Below are 20405 nucleotides of genomic sequence, written 5' to 3'. Positions count from 1 at the left end.
AGTATTCTTTTGACTCTTCTGCTTCCAAGTGGAGAAAACGGTTTATTAAGTGTGCATCTCTAACACCTCCTTCCTCAAAGGATCGTTCCTTTACCTGCTAACAGGGACTCCAGACCAGGCCCTCGGGGAGTAGCAGCGTCAGGCGAGGGGGGCCGGGGATCCGAGACAGGGAGGGGGGCGGGCAGAGAGCAGGAGGCCTCCCTGATGCTCAGCCCCCACGTCATCCTGTGTGACGGTCACCGTGAAACCCCGGAGAGGGTGGGATGACAGACCTAAATCCCATTGCCAGCTTCCAGCAGACCTGGGAGAACCTGGGACCATCTGCCTCGACGCCCTCCAGCTGAGCCACCTTCTCTACCAGGGGATGCGGGTCAGCAGTGGCTGGCGCCTGATGGCTGGGGAGAAGCCCTTGCCTGAAGCCAAGACTTTGGTGCAAGTGTGCAGGTGGCCCCCTCCTGTCCCTTCCCCTTTTCCCCCAGGCTGATCTGTGTGCCCTAGAAGCCACACCGCTTTATGACATCTGCGAGTTTCTTCCGACAACTGGGCACGACCGCCCCCCTCTATTTGCCATAAGCCTCCTCTCTGGCAGCCCGGCTGTTAGCCTGCTGCTGTCCATGGCCAGAGCAGGGCCACTGTGGGGCCTCCCAGGCTGGAGGGGGGCCCATACTTTGGCCATCGGTCAGCCCCACTCACCCCAGAACGCTAAGGGCGGCTTTGGCTCACGATGTCCACGCAGCCTTGGGTCCAGGCCCCGTCCCTGTTTCAGCCGAATCCTCCTCACTCTCTATAGATGCTTTTGATGCTGCAGGGAACTTCAGGGTGGGAGCTAAGTCAGAGGCGCATCCTCTTCTCTGCTCTCCACACCATCTTTCTTGGCTCTTTAGTCCATACTTACTTTCTTCTTCTTTTTTCTTTCCTGGCAGAGCCTGTGGGCATAGGGAAGTTCCCAGGCCAGGGATCAAACCTGCGCCACAGCAGCGACCCAAGCCACTGCAGTGACAACACTAGATCTTTAACCTGCTACATCACCAGGGAACTCCTCTTCTTTTCATTATTATGTAGGCAATGATAGGCTTCTCTTTCCTAGTGAATTCTTTGGGAGCAGGAACTGGGTCCGCCCGCGCTTTGGCAAGTCTCCGTTCTCTGCAACCCACCCCACGCCCAGCGCTTCGCAGGAGACCGTATTTATTCACCTTTATGTATGGGCTCTGGGCTAGACGCTTACACGGACTCCCCGCAACCTCATGAGAATCCGGAAGGGTAAGGAGTCGTGTCTTCAGTCTCCAGATGGGGAGATGGAGACTCAGAGAGGTGAAATTACCGACCCACATTCTGCCCAGGAACACGTGGTGAGGCAGACTCGAGTCCATGTCTTCAGTCTGCCGAGTTCCCACCCTTCCTCCTGAAGCACCCCAGGATCTGGTCTGCGAGGTCTTGGCATAAACTGCGCTTCTAGACCCTTCCAGTCCCCCTGTGGTTTGGGGTTCTCTCTCCCGCTTCTAGACGCCTCCATGGATTCCTCCTCCCGAAATGCTATGCTTGTCCCCAAAGTCAGCCAACATTACGAACCCTGCTGTCACTGATCATTTCCCGAGTTTCTAACAGCCTGGAGCGTTTGCTCTCGAGGAAAGGGGAGCGAGACGTTCCCACTGTGGTTCAGTGGGTTAAGGACCTGACAGTCTCCGTGAGGACGCGGGATCCATCCCTGGCCTCGCTCAGTGGGTTAAGGATCTGGCGTTGCCGTGAGCTGTGGGGTAGGTCACAGATGCTACTTGGATCCAGTGTTGCTGTGGCTGTGGTGTAGGCTGGCAGGTGCAGCTCTGATTTGACCCCTAGCCTGGGAACCTCCATATCCCACAGGTGTGGCTGGAAAAAAAAAAAAAGGAAAGGAGAGAGAATTTTCCCTGGAACTTCCCATAGCAGCAGCCGTTGCAGGTGTGCTGACCCCGTCATCTCCTGACATCATCCTTTAGCCTCGCTGACAGCCCACCTGCTCCTCCTCTCGCCTCCTCTAATCCACCCCAAAGTCTAGAGTCATCTTGGGAATGACTCATCTTTGACCCAGTGCTCCAAATCTTGCAGTGGTTCCTTATCCAAGCACAGTGTCCTCCACATGAGCCACCAGCCTTGTCCCTCCCCACACCCCAGCCCCCCGGCTGGACTAAACTACTTGTAACTCCCTGTCCACGCCATGCCCTGTCCCCACAACCCCATCTTCTGCCCTGACCATCATTTTCCTTGTGGCTGAACAACCCTCCTTCCCAACTTGCTCTCCCCTGGACAAGCCTACTCATCTTTTTTTCTTTAATTTTATTTTATCCCTTTAAATTGAAGCATAGTTAATTTACAACATTGTACACGAAAGCGATACTGTTTTTATATACATTTGTTTTCAGATTCTTTTCTATGATACATTATTACAAGATACAGAGACTAGTTCCCTGTGCTCTTGCTGTTTACCTATTTGATATATTTGATCCTACTCATCTTTTAAAATTCAGTTTTGCTCTCATGTCACTTTCTCTACACATGACCTCCTGTCTCACCCTCGTTTTCCCGTGTGCCCTCAAACTTGCCATGGACTTTTAATGCAATGCCCATCGTGGTGTAGCATTCATTTTTCTACCCCAGAGCACTTGATGAATGTTTGTTGGACTGAAAGTCCAAAAAAAAAAAAAAAAAAAAAAGAGAGAGAGAGAGAGAAATACATCAACATATTATTATTATTTAGGACAATAGAGAGAAGCCAAATTAAACTAGTTGTTAACTCAGCAACTCATTTACCCGCCCTGGACTATGCAGGTTATGGGCATGTAAGTCAAAATCCTAACCTCCATGTGCTCTGAAAACCTAGTTGGAAGGAGATTAAGGGAAACATAAAACAATTAGAATCTGATCCATAAACATTTTGAGCTCCTTCTACGGGTAAAATAAAAAAAAAAAACAAATAAAAAAACAAAAACAAAAAAAAACACTAGTTTGTATAAAATAGACTACACACTGCCGCTAGTAAGGATTAAAGAACTTCATAGAGGCAAGAAATGATATGGATAGTGACTTGACTTCTGGAGGAGGTCTTGCAGGGCGTTGCAGAGTGAATGAGGCAGGAAAGAAGGCAGTGAGGAGTTCCCTTGTGGCACAGAGGGCTAAGGATCTGGCACTGGCACTGCAGCAGCTCAGGTTGCTGCTATGGCACAAGTTTTCGATCCCTGGCCTGGGGACTTCTGTGTGACATGAGCACAGCCAAAAAAAAAAAAGACGACGACAGTGGGTTATGGGGCAGCTTTGGACCTCCTACTCGATAGCTCCCTCGGCAATAACAAAGTCTAAATAATTGTAAACACTTCCTCTTGGCTCGTCCATTGACTTTTCTGAGGAACTGGTACTTTTGGTTCATGACCTCTTTGTACTTGCGGGTATTCGTCTTCATCACTTGGAGGAGTGGTATCATTTGCAAGGCAGCTGCAGGCACTATACACGTGGCTCCTTCTTTGTACCCCTTACTGCCGCCAATAACCATGCTTTTTGAGTTGGGTCTGCTTTATAGGTTTTCTGCCTTCTTCTTTCCTCTCTTTGTAAATTTTTTTTTCTGTCAGAGCGATGACTGTATCCAGCCTCTCGGCTGAAAGAGTGTGGTTAGCTGATAAATGATCTGATCAGCCACCATCAAACCACACTTGAAATATGTGTACCCACTTCTAAGAGACGCATAAACACATGAGTTCGGTGCCTTATCCGGTAGTGACAGAGCAGAGCCAGGAAGTGAGGGTGTCTAGTCTAAAAAGGAGTCACCTTGAGAGTGACATATTTCCTTCAAATATTTAAGGAGCTTTCAGACAGAAGGGACACTGGCCTCATTCTTCGACAGACCAGAAAATGTAACAGGAATCAAGGAAGGGAGGTGATGGTGCAGTTTCAAGAAGGCAGGTTTGAGCTCCTTTTAAGGATATAATTTTGAGTAAGAGGAATTTTTGAAAGTTGGTATTATGTGGATCTCACAAATCAGATGCAGGATCTTGAGCTTCAGAAGTGCTCTGGGCTCACTGAATAAAAATTTGGTCCTTGGATGTTGTTCAGATCAGCTGAATGCAATACCTGCCTAGTGACTTCATCCCTGACATGGGATTCTTGCTTCTGGAGTCTCAATCATTCTTCTCACTCCGATGGCTGTGAACTAGGTGAATCAAGCTTCGGGCTTGATTTCCTAATATATGCAGTATAGCCCTTCAACGGATCTATCTGGTGAGGTTGAGCTTAGGAAATGAAAGCAGGCAAATAAGTTGTGTCTGTGGCTATGTTTAACCAATTGAAAGAGGTTCATGAATTAGCCAGGAAGGAAACTGTCTGCTCTTTTTATTTCCTTTGAAAAAGGATTCTTATACTCATAGATAAAACAATGTGTTATTTTTGTATCTGAAAAGGATGAGGGGACTGGAGAGTCAAAGTAGCTTCTTTAAATAATCACAGGTCTTGTTTGGTTTGGACTGCCCAGGAGCACACGTGGACCACTCAAAGGGAAGTTCTAATATTAAAAGCGACAACAGCGAAACTGTTACAAGCTACAAGAATTTCTGAAATTAACAGGGTACTCTGTAGCTCAACAGAACTGTTACAATGCTTGCAGGGAACATTTTCATCCTAGAGCTTATAATAATGATGATAAAGAACAGTTCATTTTAAGTAATAACTACAATATACGTAATAAATACAGATTTAGGCTTTGCTATGGACATACCATTTCAATAGCATTTTTTTTTTTCCTACACTGGCAGCATACAGAAGCTCCTGGGCCAGGGGTTGAACCCGAGTCACAGCAGTGACAACACCAAATCCTTAACCACTAGGCCACCGGGAACTCCTTAGCATTTTTAATTATACAGGAGAAAACAACTTGAAGAATAGCTACCATTTTTAAGATTCTTTTGAGGATGATTGATGGATTCAAAAATCATGAAAAGCACAGGAGAGTCTGAATACTTGAAATGACGCAGTGGGTGTGCTTTCTCAATTTTGTGCCCCATGGTGGAGTTCCTTTTATGGCACAGTGGAAACGAAGCCAACCAGGAACCATGAGGTGCCAGGTTCAATCCCTGGCCTGGCTCAGTGGGTTAAGGATCCAGTGTTGCCGTGAGCTGTGGTGCAGGTCGAAGATGCACCTCGGATCTGGCGTTGCTGTGGCTGTGGTGTAGGCTGGCAGCTGTAGCTCCGATTCGGCCCCTAGCCTGGGAAGCTCCATATGCCGCGAGTTCGGCCCTAAAAAGACTAAATAAATAAATAAATACATTTTGTGCCACAGTGATCGCACGTTTCAGGAAAGGACTCACTCGGCAGGAAGGATACACTATGCTCTTTACTAAGATTCCAGGAGTAAAGAATAGGAAAAGCTCAAAACAGACGCGCCCCAGGTACCCAGCCTCTCCTTTTCATCCCCCGCCGGCCACGCTCAGTTTCCGCCCTGCCCTCCTGAGCCGCCCGTCCTCTGCACTCCCTCCCTCCTCTCTTCCCGAAGCCTGCCCGCTCCCTCCCGTGGCCGTCCTGCCTCTGGGAAGGACACGACAGACCAGTTCACGTGACCATGCGGGAGGCTGCTGTGGCTCCTCTCAGGGGTTTCCCAGGGACAGAACAGAGAGCGACAGAGAGGAACTGGCAGCTCCCTCGTTTCACACGGGAGGGCTGGGGTGTGCGTGCCTTTGTGCTTGAACCTAAACAGTGACATCAAGCTGGCCTCGATCAAGAATTCAAAAAATGGTGACGGAATTCGGTTATAACCTCTCATGCTTGTTGGCCGTGTGGTGTCCCATTTTAAGTGCATAACATGCATGAGCCTCCTTCACTTTTGCAACAGCCCCGTGAGGCGTTTTTCCTGCTTACAAGGGAGAATCTGAGGCACCGAGCAGGTTAGGGCTCTGTCCAGGGTCACAGCTAGGAAGGGGCAGCGCTGAGACGTGGACGCCTGTTGACTCAGTCTGCTCTCCGGCCTCTCAGCTCCTGGAGGGGAAGAGGCCCCACTGCAAAGCCAGTGGGTCCCTGCTCGGGAGCTGTGCAGCCTTGGGCAGATGAGCCACCCCCTGGTGCTTCAGGTTGCTCACCTGCAAACCTGAACAGGGGTGTAGCAACTTTATAGGGTCGTGGCAAGGATTAATTAACACATTCAAAACAGTACCTGGCATATGATACAAATGTCTTAAACATTAGCTAACATATCTGTTTGTTAATATGACAAACCAAATTCCATTTCAACAAAACGTTCTGTATTATAGTTTTCCGAGACCTAGGAATTTACACACATGGCATTCCAAACCACAAAACTCCTATTTGACCTAAGGGTTTAACTTGCTGTGATAAAAATGTGTTAACAGAGGAGTTCCCATTTTGCCGCAGCGGAAAGGAACCCGACTTGGAACCATGAGGTTGCAGGTTCAATCCCTGGCCTCGCTCAGTGATGATCCAGTATTGCCGTGAGCTGTGGTGTAGGTCGCAGACATGGCTCGGATCTGGCGTGGCTGTGGCTATGGTGTAGGCCAGAGGCTGCAGCTCCGATTGGACCCCTAGCCTGGGAATCTCCACATGCCGCAGGTGCGGCCCTAAAAAAAATGACAGAAGACCAAAAAAAAAAAAAAAAGTATTACAGAGCTGATAGAATAGCAATATTAAATATCTTTACCTAAATTACTCTTAAAATGTACCTTAAATTTAATCCGAATACAGTATGTCCATCCATCACTGCCCTTAAGATGTTCCAAGTTAGTGTGTGCACACAGAACTTTGCAGATTCCTAAAAAGCTCCATAAATAGTATGAAGGCCAATTTTAATATCCAATAAGCCTTAGAGAAATTATGTAACAAGATACACTGGATTACTGATCCCTGGATTTTATTTATTTATTTGCTTTTTAGGGCCACACCTACGGCATATGGAAGTTCCCAGGCTAGGGGATCAAACCTGCATCCTCATGGATACTAGCTGGGTTTGTTACCACTGAGCCACAGTGGAAACTCCCCTGATTCCTGGATTTCAGATCAAAGGAGGTGGCACTGCTGGAATGGCTCATGGGGGGAGCCAGGTCTAGAGGTACTGATTAATTTTCTTTTCATGCATATGTAAATATTTGTTGAGACTTCCACTCGGCCAGTGCTTGAAATGCAAAATGAATAAGAAACACCCCCCTTCTCTTGATGTCTTAATAGCTTAATGGGCAATAAGCCCACGTAAAGTTACATCAAATTAAGACAGTGAAGGCATCAGAGGCTAACTCCTAAGCCACGCTGCAGTGTCTGGCAAATTTCTCGGGGGATGCAATGCAGCTGTTTGCAGAAAATGATCGTTACTTGGGTCAAAGTCTGATTGGTTTTAGAGGGAAAAGACAAACTGATATATGCAATATGTTTGGATGAAAAAAAAATTACCTTGCACTTGAAATCCAAAAAGGAACAAGGAGAGAAAGAACAAAAGGGGAGGGGAGGAGAGAAGCTTCAGAGTAACAGCTCACACCAGTTTTATCATCTCCCCTGAGGGCTGGGTGCTGTTGTCACCTCCACGTTTTAAGCATAAGGAAGCTGGGGCCCAGGGTCCTAGTCTCAGACCCAGGTGCTTCTAAGGTCACATAAAGCCCTCCTGCCTTGATGAAACTTGCATTTGGTCTCTGAAGTCAAGGTGGGACCTGGGACCAGGGACCCTGGTCTTTTGCTTGCCTGGTGGGGGGGTCCCCTATCACCCAGTCACACCTCGGGAGCCAAGCTGCCTCACTCTGAGGCGTGTGGATTTGCCAGCCTGGAGCCACACAGCTCCATGTGTCAGGGCTGCTGCAATGCTGATGCACCATCGCCTGGCTCTGAGCAGACAGAGCTGCCGTCGCCGTCAGGCTCAGGGCAGGATGGCCCAGCTGCACAGGCTCTAGACAGGCAGACCACTTGGAAACCAGCCCTTCCTTTCCCAGGAGGGAAAGTATGAAGCCCAGATGGGTCACTGACACAGAACGCCCTGGGTGACAAGGCCAGCAGTCTACAATTCAAGGTACAAGCACCCCAACTCTCCACAACAGCCACCTTCTTGACGGTAGCCCGTGTGAAACCATGCAGGTGCCCGTCTCCTTCCTCTGCCCCGTGCAGCTGGGCTGGTCCACGCACTGCGTTCATCGGCTGACACCAGCGAGCTAAAGCTGGGTCTAGGAAGGAGACCAGCAGGTGGATGCTTGACTTCTAAGAAAACATCTGTGTGCTGGATGGGACGAGATGCTGCAGCCTTTAATCTACAGCAGAAGACTATCCAAAGAGACAGAGCAAGTTATCATGTGAGACAGAGGTAGCACCTAGATACTATGTCTTATAAAATGAGTTTAGTTTTCCTTTGACGGTAGTAGAACAGTGCATAGATCTTTCCCTTCTAACAAATACCCAGCTGGAAGATGTTTTTAATGAGCTGACTCCTTACAGGCCTAAGTGCACACAAACACATTTGGTCCCACTGAAAGGAATGCTGCCTGAGTAAGGGCTGTGGAATTACTTTGGGGGTCAACTTCCTGCCCTGGGGAATGCAGTGGGAACGTTCCCACAATGGGAGGGGGCCTCTCCCAGGGTGTTCCGTGCAGGAGGCATCTGCGGAGGTTTTATGTAGGCAGTGGCGAGTCTTAAGATGCTCTCGGCATCTCCAGCAGCCAAAAGCCACTGTGCACAGAGTCCTAGTCAGTTTTGGGTTCCATAAAACTTATTTGCAGCACAAGGAAAAAAGTGTATGTGTGTGTATGGGCGCACACGCACATCTGAAGACAGCAAGACAGCTGAAATCCAAACTTGCACTTACATAGTTCCCATCAAGAGGACACTTGCTGAGAGAAAAGATGGTCATACTTTTCAACCAATCTCATGAGGCTCAGGGAAAAGTAACCATGAGCAGCCAAGGCAGCAAATGAAGGCAAATTCATTCACTCAACCTGCCAACACTTTCCGGATGCCTACCTACTATGTGCCAGGCACTCTCACACGAGAGAACGATGAGGAGACTATTTTCTGCTGCTTCACTGAGAGCTTTGGACACACTCACCAGTTCATCAGTGAACACTGTGCCCTTTCACTGGCCACTATGTACCATCACCCAGAACAGAGCCTGGGACATGGTGATGCTCCATCTATTTATTGGACGAATGTACATGAGCAGGAATTTGGCCCTGAACCCTTTGAAAGCTTCATGAAACTCTGGAGACCAAGCAATATGACTTCTCCACTAATTCACCCAACCTGGTGAGTGGAGAGAGAAAGATGAATAGCTGTGGCCTCTGCCTCACAGGAGCTTACATCCTGGCAGGGAAAGAGTGAAGGCCAAAGCTTCGAGGTGCAGAAGAGCTGGTATGTTTACAGAACCTCAGGTACATTGAAGTGACTGGAACAAAGGGACCACGGCAGGCAATGAGGCTGAAGAAACAGCCAAGGTCGGGCACAGGAACTAAGGGTTTGGGGTTTTATCCTGACAGTGATGGGATGGTGGTAGAGTCATGGGGTGGAATCTGCGGTTTGGCGGGATCACTCGGGCTAGAGTGGAGGAGGGACTCAAGGCTGGTTAGGAAGCTCATTCAGGTGGGGACTGAGGGGTCCTTGACTGAGCAGTAGGGCGAGAGGTGAGAATTTCATGAGCCATGAAAGGAGGGTAAACGGGACTTGGTGGTGGGCTGCAAAGAGATAAAACGCCAGATTCCCCTCTGGACGAAAAGATCAGCCATGGCAGGGACGATGGTGCACAGGAGGTATACGAACAGCTAAGAGGGAAGAGGCCCAGGTCTCTGGCTTGGGTATTTGCCGCTGTTCTGGGCAAAGAAGCTTCATTGGCACCAGCTGCCCACGGCATTTAGCCGAAAGCCTTCACAGGGATGTGAAGAACTCTCCGGGGTCTGGTCCTGTCCTGTGTCTTGCATGGCACTGCTGTCAGTGCCCCATCATTTCCCAGTTCTGGGTCTTTCTCCCACTGTTGCCTGGCCCCATAAAGCCCTCCCCTGCCTTCACCACTGCAGGTCAAAATCCATGTCAAGTGTCACTTCTCCCTCACCCTCCAAAGTCTTTGCACCTAGTTTCTTTGCATTTGCCTTAAGCCTCCGGGGGAGGCTGTGAGTGAGCTGGTGGAGGGTGACAGCTTGCCCTCGTCTGACTTCCTCTCTCCGTGCCTGCAGGGGAGCTCCATCGTCTTCACTGTGCTGAAGCACCGCCCACCAGATGAGACAAGTTCTCTCTCAACCCACAAAATGGGGGGATTCTTGCCCCCAGCTTCAAGGGCAGTCGTGAGGACCTGGCACATAATAGGTGCTCAATAAAGAAACATCACCTTCCGCAGTAGCATTTCTAAACAGAAGAAGGGGCACTTGATCTTGGCCTAACTTAATACTCAGCCTGTCTCCTTTTTATCAAAGTTAGAGGGCAAGGGCACTGCTTCAGGGCTCCTGGGAAACAGTCCCCTGTAATCCATCAGCAGGGGACCCTGGGCCGGCCCACGGGGCGTCCCTTTACAAATCCCGAAGAGCTTCCTCTCTGGAGGCATCTCTTGATTCTTTGGGTCTTTTCTTTCTGGTCGTGGAGCAGAAGTGCTTGGCTTCTGATCTCTGAGAAAGAGGTGATGGGAAGAGGGTCTCCAGCACTTACTCTGCTTCATCCCGACCCGCAGGCTGGCTGCTGAGACAGTCAGAAACAGCCCAGATGCCAGCCGCTGCGGGACTGGGTGGGGAGGTGCTGGCTGTTCCAAAAGGAGCCAGCAGGCAACCGGGACAGTCCTTGAGCTTTTGCTTTATTTTTAAAATCCACTTTGAAGGATTTTGGAGTCCCTGGGGAGACTTTTTAATGTCTTTTTTTTTTTTTCTTTTTCTTTAGAATTTCCTCTAAAACCCATTAGAGAGATTTAACATTGTCCAGATTTAGCACTTTAATGGGCTTTGGTTCCTGCCTTCTTTTCCCGTTTTTTTTTAAATTTCTCCTCTGATTTTTAATTCGCTGTTTCTGGGATCAGAACGTTTGCAAACTCAACAGCAAAACTTCTGGAAGTCTTTTTCATTTACCTGAGTTTATAATGACAATTGCACAGACCCTCCCCGACCTGGAAGCAGATTCTGCGCCCGCCTCTGACGAGCCATTCAGGGGACCTGGCCGGCCGCTGTGGAGCCGCGGCCCCGGACAGCGAGCTGTTACTCAGTGCCCTCTTGGTGTTCTTCTCTCTCCAGGAACCTCGGACAAGTCCAGCCTGGAGCTGATCACCCTGACGTGTACCTGTGTGGCTGCCACCCTCTTCTGGCTCCTGCTAACCCTCTTTATCCGAAAACTGAAAAGGGTAAGAACATTTCAGGGGAAGTTCTATGCTCCTTTTTTGTTTTTGGTTTTTTGGGCTTTTTTTCTTTTTCGGGCCTCACCCAAGGCTCATGGAGGTTGATGCGGAGCTGCAGCCACCGGCCTACACCACAGCCACAGCAACACCAGATCCGAGCTATGTCTGTGGCCTACACCACAGCTCACGGCAACACCGGATCCTTAACCCACTGAGCGAGGCCAGGGATCGAACCCACTTCCTCATGGATCCTAGTCAGGTTCTTAACCCATTGAACCACAACCGGGACTCCCTCTATGTGCCTTTTTACCTAGGATTCCAAAATGCCTAGAGGTGCCAGGTATAGTAACATCATGCCAGGTCCCCCACTGATGTCCGGGGCAGGTGCTCAGCAGCTATGAGCCCGTCCTCTCTCTCCCCGGTGAACACAGAGAAAATGAAACAGCAAAACGTCTCTCCACCATGATGTGGGGTCTTCAAAAGAAAAGCTAGAGCCAGGACCAGCTGACTATTTCCCAGGGACTGTCTTGATATACAAACATGTAATAAAGCCTTTAAATTTCATTTGACCTGAGACCTGGGAGGCGCTGTTTTCTTAACCTCACTCTCCGCTTCTCAGCAGAAAGGAAAGAGCAAGATCAAGACTGACCCCTGACCCCTCCCTGTAGACACGCCCTGCTGGTCCCTGCGGGAGCCTCGTGACACAGTGAAGTTCTCTAGAGAGTGCGGTTCGGGGGTTCGGGGTGGAGTCTGGAACATCAGAGATGAGGCCTGCAGCGCAAGCGGCTTCTCCGAAGTCTGGTGGGGAAGAGCCGACAGCCAGTCCGGCATTCATTCATTCATTCGCACCTCGAGTGCTTCCTGTGTGCCTGCTCCATGCAGAGTGCCAGGCCCCGAAGGGCCCTCTGTGACAGTACTGGGCAAACGCCACCGTGAGGTCTGGAACCAGTTGATGGATTGGAAGCCATCAGGTGGACGCATGTCAAGTGGCCGCTAGAGTCAGCTGACGGAACGGCAGGCAGGGAGAGCTGGGAAGCTGGGGCGCGGCAGGGGCCACCCTGGGGACAGACAGACCGGGGATGGGGACGAGGGAGGCTGGAAGGAGGGGCAAGTCCACAGTGGCTGGGAAGGGATTTCGTCTGAGTCCGGGAAGAAAGAGGGGGCCTTGGAGGGGTGGGGGCAGGGCGGGGGTGAGCGGAAGTGCGAGCGATTTGTGTCTGAAAAGACGACTTCCGCTGCTGCTGCTGCGCGAGAGGACGATGGACCCCGGCGGCGGGGCTGGGACTAAAGAGACAGGAACCCAGCAGAAGGCTTCGCGGTGTCCCCGGCAGAAAAGATGGTCTAAATGAGTAGAGTCAAGCCATGCTGAGGAGATAAAGTCAACAGGATTTGGAAAGTCTCAGGGAGACTTGAGACTTTCTAGAGATTTATTCCCTTATTAATGTGCCAGGTCTTGTGGGAAACCCTTTCTGGCATATCTCCCTCCGTGTATGCTTCAGAACACATGAAGATGTAAATATATTATTATTCCCATTTTATAGAAAGGAAAACTGACGCTCGAAGAGGTAAAGTAAGTTGTCTCAGTCACTAAGCTGGTCGGTTTCAATTTGTTGGTTGGGTTTTGTTTCTGGCCGGGCCTGGGCCAGGGATCAAACGTGAGCCACAGCAGTGACAATGCCGGATCCTCCACTCATTCGGCTGCCAGGGAATTCCCAGAACTGAGCTCTGAATCCAGGTTGCTGGACCTTAGCCTCGTGATGCAAAATCAGGAAGCCGTCCTTGAGAGGGCTGGTCTGGGAGGCCCGGCCGGCAGCCAGCCCCCACGCGGAACGTGCAACCCAGGCTTTGGTGCCATGGAGCCACTGGTTTGGAGACATGACAGCGAAGGCCACTGCTTTCCAAGGAAGCAGAAGTTAAACAATGCCATTTTGAAAGGGGAGATCCATCATATAGGGAAAGAGGTCTAACAAAAGCAAGACCTGCCAGATCCGCAAGGGAGGTACAGAGATGACAGGAGTTCAAAGCAGGAGGGGGGAGAAGAACTTCAGAGAAAGCCCAGTTGAGAGACGGACTTTAAAGGCTGCGGCTGGAAGGAAAGCAGCAGGAAAACACACCGCCCCCTACGGCACAGCTGCCCGCTCCCCAGCTCAGGGAGGGAGTCTGGATCCTTTGCACAGAGGAGCCTGGTGGAAATAAGACTGGAAAGGCAAACTGGGACTATGCTGAAGAGGTCCCGTGTATTTCTAAAAATGCTGGAAACTTTAGTGCCAATCAGAAAGGTCGGGAGCAAGAAATGACCGTCTTACTAAGAGAATTTGGGAAGAAACTGGCTGTGGGAACCAGAGGAAAAAGCAGCAGAAAATAGTTCCAGGTGACTTCTCCGTCCACGGGGCAAAGCCCTCATTGATACGGATGGTATTTTATGTTTTTCTGCCCCCACCCTGCATAGGCCGGTGTCATAACTAACATGTATTCCTGCTTAACTCTACACCCGGCCCTTCTAACAGCTTTACACGCACTACTGCGTTTGAAAGTCACACAGCAGCCCTTGCAATAAGTACCCTTATTATCTCAGTTTTACGGATAAGGAGACGAGGCTCACAAAGGCTAAGCAACCTGCCCGAGGTTACAGGCTGGTTCAACTCAAGTACGGGCCGTCGGCCTCCGCGCCTCTGCTCCCCAGGCCCGGCTGTACAACTCCCAGGCCAAGCACCCAGTAGCCGCTCGGTGCAGATGGCAACTGAAAGAATAAACACTTGTCAGCCGGGATTCTGCTGTCATACTCGCCCCAGAGCCCTTCCTCAAGCTCTGATCAGTGTTTCCTTGCATCTGCTTTACTGAGATACAACCACAGATTCCGCAGGTGCCATGTGGGAAGCCCTCCGTCGCCCACTCCCACACCGCCATCAACACCACTGCCCACCCCAGGCCCCTCCTGCAGACCCCAGGCTGGCCCCAGCTGGGCTTCAGCTCTCCCAGGCTCTTGGAAGGCTGGAGAACATTCTCTCTCAGCCTGGGCTGCAGCGGCCACTGAAAGGCTGAGTCACAAACCTCCTCCGGCCGCCCCACTGGCGAACACCCGCACCCCGGGGTAAGACTTCCTCCTCCTCTGCAACCGCACGGACCCCGTGAGTGTCTGCCCAGCCACTGGCAGAACGCAGCTCGCCACCAACCTGCGCCGAATCTGTCTCCGTTTCCCACCCTTTCTGGGGGCCGGGCCGTCTCCCTGCCTTTGGGCTGTCAGTCACACGTTTCAGTGATAATTTCTGTGAGAAAGAGACAGATGGCGAGTGATGGATGAGGTGCGCTGTGACAGCCCCGAACAGGCTGAGTCAGGGCCGGAGAATGTGGGCGGGGGCGAAATCCAGCGGCGACAGCGAGGTCCGCCTTCCCTACTGAACCTGGCTGGGGAGACGCACCGAAAGGAAGGGACTTCACTTTAAACGGAGTTGACCCAGGTCTAGGCAAGAGGCATCAACACCCCGCCTCTCCGGGCAAGCAGACCTCCCCTCGGTCCCGCCTGCAGAAAAGCGGTCACTTCTACAGCTTATGACCATTAATGGGGCATGAGCCACGAAGGGGAATCCACGATAGTAAGCGTAAACCCAGCTGCATCTGATCTGAAGTAAAGGCTATTTTCTGGCCTTCGTTTGCCTTCCCAAGATAACACAAGCACTGGGAGGTAGATGCCAGCTTATTAATTTGACATCCTGCCAGCGGCCAGATGAACGTGGGCTGCGGCTATGTCTGAGTCTTAACCCCTTGGCCTTTGAAATGATCAACTGTTTCTTACTGAAGATAAATCAGTATTTTTTTTTCCTTTTTATACATTTTTTCCCCTTTTTCTTCTATTTTTGTCTTTTTCCTGCTTGTGAGTCACAGTAAGGTATGGTGCATATAAATTTGCAATATATTTAATGTTTGCATTTTACATGAATTTTAATGTAAATGCTCAAATTCCACCTGAGCAGTTTGTTAGAATCCAATCCACATAAATCCATAAAATCCAACTCACAAAATTTTGGTCACCAAGGAAGTGGTGTAGCCTACATGTTGGTGGATTCCCTCAGAGTCTTCTTGCAAAAGTGCTGACTTTTTAGTATTTAAGTGCTCAGCTCAGAGCACTTTTTCCTCAACTCCTCCAGGTAAATCTTTTTCTCATCTCACAAGTGTCTTTTGAGGCAGCAGCTAAGGGGCCAGGCCTTCTGGGAGTATTGAAATGCTTCATAGGAAATGTGTCTTGCAGTTGTCCCAGGGGTCCTGGGTTTCTTTGCCACTTCTGGCCTTGCTTGCAAATGTAGAAAAGCCACAACCAAGACCCCACAGTTGGCCCATTTGTAATGTATATTCCTGCTTGTGTCTAACGGCCACAGGAAGATACCTTTCGCCATTGTCTGGGATTACTTTATAAAAATGCTTTGCATTTTTCAGAGGACTATCAAACGATAATTAAGAACAGGTAATTGAAGTCTCTAGAGGATCCGAGTGCGTTTTGTCTGAGATGGGCAGCTGAGCTGGTACCACAAAAGGCCGTGTAGGGACAGTGAGGGGTTGTCTGATGGAAACTGCACGCTCAGGTGTGACGTGCACACGTGCGCACTGAGGGCTCCGCTTCCTGGCCCCAACCACACCACACGGTTTCAACCCAAAAAACCAAATGAGCCGCGGGTGTTGCCAAGCACTGTTTCAAATTGGCTCTCTGGGGGTTCTAAGTCGTTTCCCTGTTGATAACTGTGAGATCTCTATTTCTCAGTCTTCGTCTGAGATTAAAGCTGACTACCTGTCAATTATCATGGACCCAGACGAAGTCCCCCTGGATGAGCAGTGCGAACGGCTGCCTTACGATGCCAGCAAGTGGGAGTTTGCCCGGGAGAGACTGAAGCTGGGTAAGTACTTGCCCCAGATTCCCACTGAACACTGGCTGCCTGCAAAACACCAGGCTCAGGGGATGCAAAGGAGCACTGGCCTTGGGACTGTACCCTCCAGCTGCTCACAAACCAGCAAGGGAGGTGGACACAGAGGTAAAGACGTCTCTAGAAGGCCGAGAGGACAGGTCAAGGGGACTTCTCTCAGTAGGTATCGGGCACCTGTGCTGCGCAGCAGATGATAAGTGCTGGATGAAAAGGTGCTGGTGTCTGCCCCCTGGGAGGGAGATGGGCCCGGATGTAAAGGTGGATGAGCGAAGGGCCAGGGGAGGGACTTGGCCCTGCAGAGCCCTACAGGTCCTGGCACTCTGTAATGACACTTTTGAGGCTAAGAAATCAGTGACCTGGAACACAATTCAGGGTGGGGAGAGGGCACGGCTCAGCCAAGAACCTGGTGAAGGAGGCGGCGCTCTTCGAGGCAGTGGATCCAAACCCCTTCTGCACGAATTTCCCGAGCGCACACTCTGCATGTCCCTGGGTGTCTGAAATGTCCAGACAGAGAGGAAAGCCCTGGGGGTTGTTTATGCTTCATTTATGAAGAGCAAGGACTGGTGTTTTCCAGGTGGCACAGATGCTATAAACACCAGGCCAGTGTGTGTGCCTTTCCTCAGCCGAGCCCCGGTCCTCCAGCTCAGACATCATGATGCACATTTAAAAAAAATCTTTTTAGGGCTGCACCTTCGGCACATGGAGGTTCCCAGGCTAGGGGTCTAATTGGAGCTACAGCTGCCGGCCTGCACCACAGCCACAATGCCGGATCCTTAACCCACTGAGCGAGGCCAGGGATAAAGCCAAATCCTCGTGGACATTGTGTCAGGTTCTTAACCCACAAAAGGACCTCTTCACGATGCCCTCAGAGCTCCAAAACAAGAATGGCCTCAAATACTCTTGCCCAGACACGTGGATTCTGGCTTCCGAAAGTCGTCTTCTTGCGCCCGTGTGTGCCAGAATCACTTGGATTGGGAACTAGGAAAAGAGCTCATGGAGCCAGCGTTTCTGGAGCTTGTTGTTTCCAATTCAATTGCAGTCGTCCCCATCCCCCACACTGGGATGGGGGGGAGGGGACAGAGAGGGAGAAGTGGCTGTTCTCGTTGCTCTCTTGGGCCTTGAAATGATTCCACTTACATTTCTTCCTACATGAGAAAAAAATACTTGGCCCCAAAAGCATGTTCAGTTTGGCCTGGGGAAGAAAATTGGAAATCAGTTTAAAAAAAAAAAAAGCTGGAGAAACAGGCAAAAACCAGTAATGGGTGCTGAAGTCAAGTATATTTAGAGTAGCTAAGGGCAGGTGGCACACTGGAGGCGTTCCTTCTGCAAGGCTAAATTACACGGCAGCTGGCCCGGCCCCTCAGTGACCTTGGCAGGGAACACGGCATCATTTCCCACAACCGCAAGCCATGCAGACCACACTGCTTTCCAGAGTCATTAGTCACAAGCAGACGTGCTTCTTCCAGCACAGCACACGTGAGCTTCCCCTCCCGTTTCTTCGTTCCTTGACCCAGGACCGTCGTCATCCCTGACGGCGCATCCAGGGAGACAGCTAGCCCATCGCCAGAATCCCCAGGGCTCCGGGGGTTTAGCTAAGCCCCTTTCAGGGGAGTGTCCTTGCCGGAGAGCTTCTCGTGGGTCCTTCCCTTCCTGGACATGCGAGACGCTAGGATTTGGCTCATGAACGAGCCAGTGTCTTTGATGGGTGAGAAAGTGAGCCAGATCCACTAACTCTGTTTTTTAAGCCGAACAAGAGACAGAAAGTCATCTCAGGGAAGGCCTGGTAAGTGATGGTAACCAAAATTTTGTCTGGACGGATGAAGAGAAAAGGCTGGTTTGATGGGCAGAGCTGCAGTGCGTTCCACGTGCAGAGAAAAACGATGCACAGCGGCTTCTGAGTTCAGCTGAACGTACTCTGGGTTACGACTAGCAGCCCCAGTGAGAGAAGCTGGAATTGATAGCAACTGAGAGAGTTGGAGGTTGGGTCAAAGGTATAGCTACCACTGAGATGCCTGAGATCCAGAACTAAAGAAACCCGTGTTTCTCGCCGAAGCCGGGAGAGAATTCAGCTCCTGTGCTTTTATCACAGAAGGTGGGATAACGTCTATGTTGCATCTTCCTGCTGGGAAACAGTCAGAACTGCCTCCCATGTGAGACAACACAGGGAGCCCGGAAAGTGGCCGACGGATGGTGCCTGGGCTGGGGCTGCCTCGTGGATGCCCAGCCCCGGCCACAAGGGAGGGGCCCAGCCTGCGCTGCATGCCTCTCCCCACGGAGCCCTGGGGATCCTGGCCGGGCACCCTTGGCGGACATGCCATGGTCCTCTCTTTGTGTGTATCCCTCACTATGTGACAACGACCGAGCACTGTTCCAAGCAGTAGGTTGCGGCGTTCAGGTCAGACCAGGGAGGATTTTAAGGGAAAGGGAGGATCTGCCAAGATCAAGTCCAGCGGGACTGGGCTGCCCGGAAACTGGACCTGCACGTCCACCAGAAGACGCAACGCAGCGGACGGTCAAAGAGCCCATAAGAGCCGCGTGCTGCTTATAAGGCACCGTCAGCTTCCAAGAAAATACGTGAAAAGACTGGGAGAAGCCAAGTGGGAGTGAGTTTCTCCTCACTGTGGACGCGAAGCCCCCAAACACTGGTACAAAACTCGGGGAAGGAAGGGCAGCTGGAGGTGTGGACAGGAACAGGCGTTCACCCGCCCACACAAGCAGGAATCCGCGGAGAAGAGCCCCACGACGGGCACGAGCTTTCTATGTCCTGGGTTCAGGACACTTTTCGGTGGAAAGCACTGCAGAAGAAAAAGTGTTCTTTCAGCCTAAAAAGCAAGAGAAGCCTCTAACCAAAAGGCACCAATTTTTGCAAATCTGGAGGAGGCGTCCTGTCCTGGATTTCGGGGTCCGCTGGAGGCTCTCTGACTTAAGCAAGGGTCCCGCTGGCGCTGTCTCTTGCACACTTTTATCAGAAACAGGGAGCGTGCTCTGGGGGAAACGGCGTCTATCAGCCTCTCCAGGCGCACATTTGACGGGGTGGTGGGGGGCAGGTCATTTCACCAGTGTCCCCTCCTAAGGCAGGGTGACAGCTCTAGAGGCTCCTGTGACAACACTGGTGGCAGCGCTCTTGCCGCGTCCTAGCTGGACGCCTGGGGAGCTTGCTGGCCGAAAGCGCTAAGCAGTGGCGAGGAGACGCCCTCCTCACTGAGCAGGTGGGGAGCAGAGTGTGCAGCTTCTAGGATGACAGGGAAGCAAGAACACTTCATGGCAGACTGTCCACGAATCTTAAAGACAAGCCAACAACAAACTGTCCTCTGGGGACGGGGCTGGCGACTGAGGCGGGAGGGCAGGTTAGCTCACTGAAGGCCCAGCATCAGAATACATGGCTCCGTGGGAGAGAAGCTGCTGTGCTCAAGTAACGCTCTCAGCACCGGGCCGGGGCATCGGGTCGGCTTCCTCCTCCCCATCCCCAACCCTCAAAATCAGAAAAGAGTGACCACTTCGGCTCCCTCTTCCTTCTGGCAGAAGGGGTGTTATTTCCCTAGGTTCTGTTTAGCTGTTTCCTGGTGGTTAGTAGGAAGCCCTGATAGGAGTTCCCGTTGTAGTGCAGCAGGTTAAGGACCCAACTAGCATCTGTGAGGTTTTGGGTTCAATCCCTGGCCTCACTCAGTGGGTTAAGGATCTGGCATTGCCATGAGCTATGGTATAGGTCACAGATGAGGCTTGGATCTGACGTGGCTGTGGCTGTGGTATAGGCCAGCAGCTGCAGCTCCAACACAACACAGCCCAGAACTTCCACATGCTGCAGGAGTGGCCCTAAAAAGGGGGAAAAAAAGGAAGCCCCGATAGAAAAGGTGGTGGCTGAGGTGTCCTCCCCCCAGAACCCTGTCCAGGTGACCATCGCAGGGACCCCTCTGCTTCCCCTTGCCTGAACGAGACCTGCTGAGAGCATCTCGCAAATTCTCAAGTGCGGCTCTTCATTTTGCACTAATACACAGGGGAGCCTCATGCACCAAGCACCAGGCCAGGTTCTGGGACGATGCTGACACGGCCGCTGCCCCTGAGCCCAGCTGTCTTGTGCACGGGGAGACGAGAACCACGTCAACAGTTATTACAACACATCGTGGCGGGGAGGAGACTTTGCTTCGTTATTGTGTTTGGCAACCACCTCTCTGTGGTTGAAAGAAATTACTTCCAGT

At 51.1% G+C, this 20405-nt stretch overlaps 1 protein-coding gene and 1 long non-coding RNA gene across 2 annotated transcripts in view; one reads left to right on the top strand and one right to left on the bottom strand.

Annotated features, from left to right (window-relative positions):
* Positions 1–20405, top strand: part of FLT1 (fms related receptor tyrosine kinase 1) — a 174609-nt gene that overhangs the window by 123663 nt on the left and 30541 nt on the right. Inside the window, exons 16-17 of the mRNA XM_001925740.8 lie at positions 11196–11302; positions 16050–16182. Coding sequence (XP_001925775.6) covers positions 11196–11302; positions 16050–16182 — 240 coding nt within the window. The remainder of the gene's footprint in view (positions 1–11195; positions 11303–16049; positions 16183–20405) is intronic.
* Positions 1–20405, bottom strand: part of LOC146398495 (uncharacterized) — a 112023-nt gene that overhangs the window by 64005 nt on the left and 27613 nt on the right. The window lies entirely within an intron of this gene.

Source organism: Sus scrofa, chromosome 11 (genome assembly GCF_054392235.1).
Source record: "Sus scrofa isolate SSC_HxYL_T2T_F1_AM1 chromosome 11, Sscrofa_HxYL_maternal_Yorkshire_Landrace_v2.0, whole genome shotgun sequence".
Classification (NCBI taxonomy): domain Eukaryota; kingdom Metazoa; phylum Chordata; class Mammalia; order Artiodactyla; family Suidae; genus Sus; species Sus scrofa.
This window is presented reverse-complemented; position numbering and strand designations above follow the sequence as displayed.